At 49.3% G+C, this 8,500-nt stretch overlaps 1 protein-coding gene across 3 annotated transcripts in view; it reads right to left on the reverse strand.

The window, feature by feature from the left end:
- The window catches only part of thbs3a (thrombospondin 3a), a 58,442-nt gene extending 50,831 nt beyond the window's left edge, over positions 1 to 7,611 (reverse strand). For 2 of the 3 annotated variants that reach the window (XM_078536966.1, XM_078536964.1), the window contains exons 1-3: positions 7,396 to 7,500; positions 5,418 to 5,627; positions 4,936 to 5,192 (exon numbers count right to left, since the gene is read on the reverse strand). In XM_078536966.1, coding sequence (XP_078393092.1) covers positions 4,936 to 5,192; positions 5,418 to 5,627; positions 7,396 to 7,474 — 546 coding nt within the window. In that variant the 5' untranslated portion in view covers positions 7,475 to 7,500. Of the gene's footprint in view, positions 1 to 4,935; positions 5,193 to 5,417; positions 5,628 to 7,395 lie in introns of all 3 variants that reach the window. The other variant, XM_078536965.1, reaches the window with a different exon arrangement.
- Positions 7,612 to 8,500: the final 889 nt, after the last annotated feature.

Here is an 8,500-nt window from a genome sequence, read left to right on the forward strand (position 1 = left end):
TTGGGCTGAGGACACTACCCTGAGGATCTCCTGCAGTGATGTCCTGGAGCTGAGATGACTGACCCCCAACAACCACAACCACAACCATCTTCCTTTGTGCTAGGTATGACTCCAACCAGCACAGAGTTTTCCCCCTAATTCCCATTGACTCCAGGTTTGCTAGGGCTCCTTGATGCCACACTCAGTTAAATGCGGCCTTGATGTCAAGGGCAGTCACTCTCAACTCACCTCGGGAGTTCAGCTCTTTGTCCATGTTTGAACCAAGGCTGTAATGAGGTCAGGAGCTGAGTGGCCCTGGCAGAACCCAAACTGGGCGTCAGTGAGCAGGTTATTGCTAAGCAAATGCTGCCTGATAGCACTGTTAATGACCCCTTCCATTACTTTACTGATGATGGAGAGTAGACTGATGGGGTGGTAATTGGCCGGGTTGGATTTGTCCTGCTTTTTGTGTACAGGACATACCTGGGCAATTTTCCACATAGCCGGGTAGATGCCAGTGTTGTAGCTGTACTGGAACAGCTTGGCTAGGGGTGCGGCAAGTTCTGGAGCACAAGTCTTCAGTACTATTGCCGGACTACTGCCAGGGTCCGTAGCCTTTGCAGTATCCTGTGCCTTCAGCCATTTCTAGGTATCACATGGAGTGAATCGAATTGGCTGAAGACTGGCATCTGTGATGCTGGGGACCTTATCCCACACCTTCAAGTCTCTTGCTAATGGGAGAGTTTCTACTGCTGTGACAGTGTCCTCCTATTTCTTGTACATATGTTGCATTTCTGACTGATCTCCTCTATAAGTTTAGTATATTCATTATCCATTGCTCCTGTATCCTCCCGCAGGATTTTTAACCTATGACAAGATGGATGGGGAAACTGACCATGTAGTTTTAAAACCATTTGCCTTTTTCCTTTAAACTCCTAGCCCCTAATGTCATCAACCCTTCTTTAACATGGTGATTAGAAACGTTAAGTCTTCTTAAGGGGATACAATAATATCCCGATTGTGTAAACTGTAAATCTACAGATTTCCCAAACACAATTGCCTTATTGTGTTCCATATCTAATTTCATTTGAGTCTTTTTTATAGACGGTTTACTCAACAGTAAAGGTATTTCACTGGATACTACATTTATAATGATAAAATGGTTTACTCCAGTTATTTTACACAGAATCACCACTCTCTTTAGTGACTTTACCATGCTATCATCCCAGAACCTGAAGTAAGTGGAACTTCCATATTCCTTTACCATATTTCGGTCTTTACTATTTAGAGAATCCAGGTAATGCTTTAACAAATCCATTCCACATACTGTGGACAGGCACCCACTGTCTCACACAGCACAACTGAATGAGTCTGCAACTAGAACTCCCATTACTGGACTAAAGCCTCTGGTGACCAATTCAATCAAATCAATGACTGATCAGTATCGTCATCTTCCCTTTCTGAACCTCCCTCGTCATGTGTCATTTCAAAAACTCTGTTATTCCGTTTCGGACAATTCATTATTTCACATGACACCTGAGACACCCATTGACCATTCCTTGTTTCTTCTTGAGTTCACTCTCCTGCCATAGTTACCCAATTCCTGTCGTCTGTTAGAGCTACCAAAAGCGTCTCTATCCTCATTTCTTTTGTTTGTGGTTCTTCTTTCATATTGATGCTTGTGCCCCATATCTAAACACTCCCACAATGCTGCCCACATTGAATCCTCCATCTTCTGTATTTCCACTGAATGTCCCATTGGTGCCATGAGTGTGGCTGGAAATGAATGTTTCCCCCAGATTTGTTTTAAAGTTTCATACATCTGTTCCAGCAGCGTATGTCTCTCTGAGAAACTAACTCCAGCCAAGACCAGGAGCCTCTCCATGTTCGATACTTTCGCACAATCCAACAATTTGAAAGCAAGCACTGAATGAGGGATCTGGAAATAGAATGACTGCAATCTTGTATGTAACCTGCTAAATTCCACAATATATTCTTCTATGGAATAACTGTCCATCCTTCTACATTCATCAAAGTCTGACTATGCCTCATATGCATTTAAGAGGTCAAATCCCCTATAAATGTTCATAAGTTTTCAGAGTTTATCCAAACCTTCCTCAGTCTCCAATTTATGAGCCTCTCGCCCTGAAAATACTTTGCACCTGATCCTGTTTCTGGTGGGAAGTGAAAGAGCCAAGTCCATATCTTGCGTTTTCTTTGGTAAGGATATAACCTGTCTCCACATCCCCACTTCATTCTTCCATTGGTCATCAGGTTCAGCTTCACAGGACAATGGGGAAAAATCAGACCCTGATCCTTTACATTTGGTTTCAGCCATTCTTCTCCAGAATAACTCCAATTACAACCTTCTGTCTGAAAATAAGTCTTAGTTTCCAATCTTCACCCTTAGGACAACCATTCTCTGCTACCAATGTTAACAGAATCCAAGCTGGTTGGTGAAGTCAAAACCAAGACACAGAGCTTTTCTTTATCAAGGGAGTTTATTGCCTTTGTTCAGTCTCATACTTCTCCTCTCACAGCCAGTGCCCTAGCTGTCTCCTAGTTATATGTCATCAAAGTACTTAAACAATGCCCTTCTCCTGTGTACCTTAACAATATAAACAATATCATTAACATACTGTTAACAATCAGTCATACATATTTATTTCTATCTGTGCTAACAATTCATCCATTTTGTTACCAATGCTGCGTGCATTCAGATACAGAGCCTTTAACTCTGTCTTTTTGCATTTTTGCACTCTCTGACCTTATCTGCTGGTGTACTCTTAAGTTTGTACTCTGTCCCTTCCTGCTACACTCTGGTTAACATTACTCTAGTCACTACCCTGCTCTATTACCTCGTTGTTTCCCTTTGATTTACTACATCTCCTCTCGCGTGATCCCTTTCACCCACTATTTAGTTTAAAGCCCTCTCTACTGCCCTAGTTACACGACCCACCAAAACACTGGTCCCAGCATGGTTCAGGTGAAGACTGCCCCACTGGTACAGCTCCCACTTTCCCCAGTACTAGTGCCAGTGCCCCATGAATTGAAACCCATTTCTCCCACACCAATCTTTGAGCCAGGCATTCAGCTCTCTAATCTTATTTATTTTAGGCCAATTTGCTTGTGGCTCAGGTAATAATCCAGAGATTATTACCTTTGAGGTCCTGTTTTATAAATTAGCCCCTAGTTGCTAGTAATCCCTATGAAGAACCTCTTTCCCAGTCCCATCTATGCCATTGGTGACCATGTGGACCACAACAGGATCCTCCCCCTCCCATTGCAGGTTCCTCTCCAACTCCAAGCAGATGTCCTGAACCCTGGCACCAGGCAGCCAACACAACTGTCTAGACTCACGCCCTTGGCTGCACAGAGCTTTAGATTTGGTGGTGTACCTCCATCAATGTCATCTTTTTGGGGTAAATAGCTTACAAGATATGGAAGCATTTTCCAGTACCACCGTGAATCTCCATTGAAGGCATTGGATTTGATACATTTGGTGTGGGTTGGTACAGGGCTTTGGTCTCCCTGGTGTTCCAAGCTCTCGTAGTCCATTCAACAACTCCTACCACAACAAAGTGCTTTAAGGGTGGACCAGCAATGCCCAGCAAAGACAGTGTGGGACTTGCTGTGGAACTGTAAAAGACATCATGCGCAGGCACTTCTACCGATGGCAAATTTCCTCAAGCCATTCAACAATCAGCCAGTTGCAACAGGGAAGATTGTGATATCTGGGAGTTTCCTGTCACAACCTGACACAAAGGTGACAATTACCTGCTCTTAATCAAGGCAGAAGGTGTGATTCAGTGTTTGGAGCTGTGCCTGATGAGCTCTCTTCAGGATTATCTCTGCTCACCCCACTAGGGAAAGGGGCTAGAAAAAGTGCCCTAAAAATAGCCTGCCTCATGCCAAGCCCTGTTGGAAAATCACATCCGGCAAGGTCACCCATTAGCGGTCAAAACTCACAAAACCAAAAAGAATATCTGGTCATTCATGGATAATTCAGAACAGCCTGAGAGACAATAGCAAGAGTAGCCCATGTGCTCCAACAGCTAGATATTGACATAGTCATCCTCAGTGATCTAAGAGTATGAAATCGGGAGTGATTGACAGAGGGGCTAAGGTCATGAGATTTTGAATGGTGGGTAATGGGGGGTGGGGTCCTGAAATTGGAAGTGACGAACAACGGGATGTTAGGGTCCTGAAAGTGGGAGTGATGGATAATGGGGTGTAGGGTTCTGGCATTATGAACGATAGATAATTGGGTTGAGTGTCCTGAGATTGAGTGAATCAGCTCCTTGGAGACTGAGTTCAGTTAGCCTGACCCCCTGAGAATCAGCCAGAATTAGAGTTGGGTGTGCAGGGAAGAACGCTGCTCAATCAGTTTAGTGCCAAGATTCTGCTGGAGCAGAAAATCCCGGTCATCACATGCCCAGTACATGGCGATAGCAGTTGCAGGCAATGATGGACTGAATGGCCTCTTTTTCTGCTTTATCATTCTATAATTCTGAACAGCACACAGTGAACTCAATCTACTTCTGTGCCATTGCATTTGTTCACTTATCCATTTACTATATGATAAGTCTTTATCCCCATGTCATGATCTAGTGCATTTATTAAAATCATTGTGCAATATAACCAGTGAGGCCAAGTTATGTGTTAAGTGTCTCAAGGTTCACAAATACGAGGCAGGTAAAGGCACCCTTGGATTCAATCGCCTCTCCCTAGTGTTCAATTCTTCCACTAATTCAACCCCATTCATTATCTCTTCATCCAGCTCTCCACCACCCCCACCATCTCCTCGCTCTCCCTCCTTCAGCTGCTGCGAGTGTCAGAGTATTTGATTGTTCACAGGGATGGGAAATATCAGATTGCCTCCCAATAGGAAGCTGTGAGAGTGAAGATCCAGACAGTACCTGGTCACTGTCCATTTGTCCTGTAGGCTGAGCTCACCTGTGTCCGTGCATATGCCCTGTGTCCAGTGCGCACATCGACCATCTCCGCCTCTCCCGGGGGAATGTTGGCCATTGCAGGCAGCCCCACACTGGAATCCACCTGTCTGCAGTCAATGTACAGTTCCACAGTGATCATGTCTCGCTGGAAGCCGCTGATCCTCAGGATGATGGAATGAGGTTTCCCGTCCGAGAGGTTTGCATTCTGTAAGTTGACGGACTGGGTTTTGCTATCTTCCCTCAGGTAGCGGAGAAGGACTGTGGAAAAGTGACAATCAACACCTTAGTCAGCTATTCTTATTCCTTTCCATATCCCTCCCTTCCCTCTCCTCACCATCTCCTCCTCTGATCTATTTATCTCCTCCCCTCCCTTTCCCCTCTTCACTGTCTCATCCTCTCCCCACTTCCTAATGTGGTGCTAGCCCCTTTCGCGTGATAGCCTCCAATAAGCTGCCCAGTGCTTTCATGGTGTCTGTCTCGTACCTCTGTTAATCCTTCCCATCACAGTAACCTCCAGGTATCTCATGTTGTCTCTTTTGGCGTAGAAACCTAGCAGAGTGCCACCCTGTTTGGGTGGCAGCCTGAACACCGACACGATGAAGACTTCATTCACTGTCAGGATCTCTGTGGCCAGTTTCTCCACGATTGTGGCCTCCTGTTTCACATTGTGCACCGATCCAAAATCAATCACTGCTGGGACAGAAAGAGAAGCAGCGGTCAAAGGCAGAGAGAGAACCCAAGTACTGGAAATCTGAAGCAAGAACAGAAAATTATAGAAATGTACACAAGATAAAGAGCAATTAAAGGACAGGCACTGACTGAGGTGAACACAGCACCTCCCAGTGCCCAACCCCTCACTCTTGACTTTATCGGGGAAAACAGCTGAGGTTATTCACCAGGACGTGATGTACAAGAGCTGAGGTTCGCAATGGGATTCCAACAAATACACAAAGCGGATGTGCACACATATTGCCTGTAGAGCTTACCTCATTATATCCGTTTGATCGGTACCCCATTCATCACCTTCAACGTTCACTCCCTCCACCTCCACCACACAGTAGCAGCAGAGTGTGCACCATCTACAAGATGCACAGTAGCAACTCACCAAGGCTCCTTCGACAGCACCTTCCAAACCCACGACTTCTACTGCCGAAAAGGACAAGGGCAGCAGGTACATGGGGAACACCACCACCTGCAAGTTCCCCTCCAAGTCACTCACCATCCTGACTTGGAAATATATCGGCCGTTCCTTCACTGTTACTGGGTCAAAATCCTGGAACTCCATCCCTAACAGCACGGTGGGTGTACCTACACCACATGGACTGCAGCGGCTCAAGAAGGCAGCTCACCCACCACCTTCTCAAGGGGCAACTAGGGATGGGCAATAAATGCTGGGCCCAGCCAGCGACGCCCACATCCCTGTGAATGAATAAAATCGAATCGAGATTGAATGGCTGGTGGAGGGGGATTATCTGACAGGCCATGAACCAGCCAGGGTTTCAGGTCCCTGGATGAGGAATTTGGGCCCCAGGAACAGGAGGTGGTGATGTTGCCTCTCTAGCCCCTGTTGTGCCGTTCAGTGAGTTAAGGGCTGACTGCAACTGCCACAAATTCGTTAGCACCTTTGGTTCACAAAAATCTAAAAACTACAGATGTAAAATTGAACTTTAGTTTTAAAGCTGGGCATCAATTGCCATTTACACGTGTGAGGTGCCAAACAACTGCCACCTCCGGTGTGTACAGGCGCTGCCTAACCACACTGGAAATGCCCCCTCCAATCTCTCCAGACTCTCCAGCCCAACTGGAATAGTCTCTGTCTGTCTTCCCCATCCCTGTCCTTCCACGGGCCGCCCTTGATGTCTAAGGCGCTAGATAAATACAATTCTAGACGGTCTAATCACTGGTAAATTAACCCTTGGAACCCAAGTAACCCTTGTGGGGTAACTGAGGTGTGGGGTATTGGAGGTGTGGGGTATCTGAGGTTTGGGAGGTATCTGAGGTGTGGGGTATTGGAGGTGTGGGGTATCTGAGGTTTGGGGGGTATCTGAGGTGTGGGGTATCTGAGGTTTGGGGGGTTTCTGAGGTTTGGGGGGTTTCTGAGGTTTGGGGGGTATCTGAGGTTTGGGGGGGTCCAGGCTGATGCTGAAATGGGGAAAGAGAGAAGGTGACAGGGGAGAGGAGACTCTCCATGTCTGGAGTTGAAAATTACTCATCCAATTCCCCTCGTTTCATTTTCCTTCCTGTCTCTATTCCTAACTTGTGTTTGGCTTAATCCCCTCGATCCAACACTTCCCTCCTGTTCAGCCTCAGACGCCTGGAATAGTTTAACTTCACATTTAAGCCATGGAGAGATTTCCCTGAGCCTGGGCAATGGGTTTTCCGCCCCCGCTGTAACTTTTCCAGACAGACACCAGCCCAGACTCCAGGATCCGCGCCTCTAGCCCGCTCCACAGACCCTTACCTTGCATTTCCTGCCGGGCGGCACCGACCCTGCAAAGCGCCAGATACAAGATGGGGAAGAGCCCGTGTCCCGGGGCCATGACCAGCCGGGGGGAGAGGGACAGACAGACAGTCAGACACGGAGACGGAGCCGGGACCGGCGGGAGCGGGACTCTGGGTCTGGCTGGAGGAGCGGAGCCGGCGCTCGGTCAGTCCGGGGTCTGTCTGCAGCCCTGTCAATCACCCGGCGTCACCCACACCCACACCCCCAGGCACAGGGTCACCCTCACCCACACCCACCCTCACCCACACCCCCAGGCACAGGGTCACCCTCACCCAGACCCTCACCCACACTCACCCACACCCCCAGGCACAGGGTCACCCTCACCCACACCCACACCCACCCCCAGGCACAGGGTCACCCTCACCCACACCCACACCCACCCTCACCCACACCCCCAGGCACAGGGTCACCCTCACCCAGACCCTCACCCACACTCACCCTCACCCACACCCACCCCCAGGCACAGGGTCACCCTCACCCACACCCACACCCACCCTCACCCACACCCCCAGGCACAGGGTCACCCTCACCCACACCCACACCCACCCCCAGGCACAGGGTCACCCTCACCCACACCCACACCCACCCTCACCCACCCCCAGGCACAGGGTCACCCTCACCCACACCCTCACCCACACCCACCCTCACTCTCACCCAGACCCACACACCCAGCCCCACCCTCACCCCCATCCACCCACCCTCACCCACCCCCACCCCCACACCCACCCCCAGGCACAGGGTCACCCTCACCCACACCCACACCCACCCTCACCCACACCCACCCCCAGGCACAGGGTCACCCTCACCCACACCCACACCCACCCCCAGGCACAGGGTCACCCTCACCCACACCCACACTCACCCTCACCCACCCCCAGGCACAGGGTCACCCTCACCCACACCCACCCTCACCCACACCCCCAGGCACAGGGTCACCCTCACCCAGACCCTCACCCACACTCACCCTCACCCACACCCACCCCCAGGCACAGGGTCACCCTCACCCACACCCTCACCCACACCCACCCTCACCCTCACCCAGACCCACACACCCACCCCCACC

This window comes from Cetorhinus maximus, unplaced genomic scaffold (assembly GCF_964194155.1).
Source record: "Cetorhinus maximus unplaced genomic scaffold, sCetMax3.hap1.1 HAP1_SCAFFOLD_1706, whole genome shotgun sequence".
Lineage (NCBI taxonomy): Eukaryota > Metazoa > Chordata > Chondrichthyes > Lamniformes > Cetorhinidae > Cetorhinus > Cetorhinus maximus.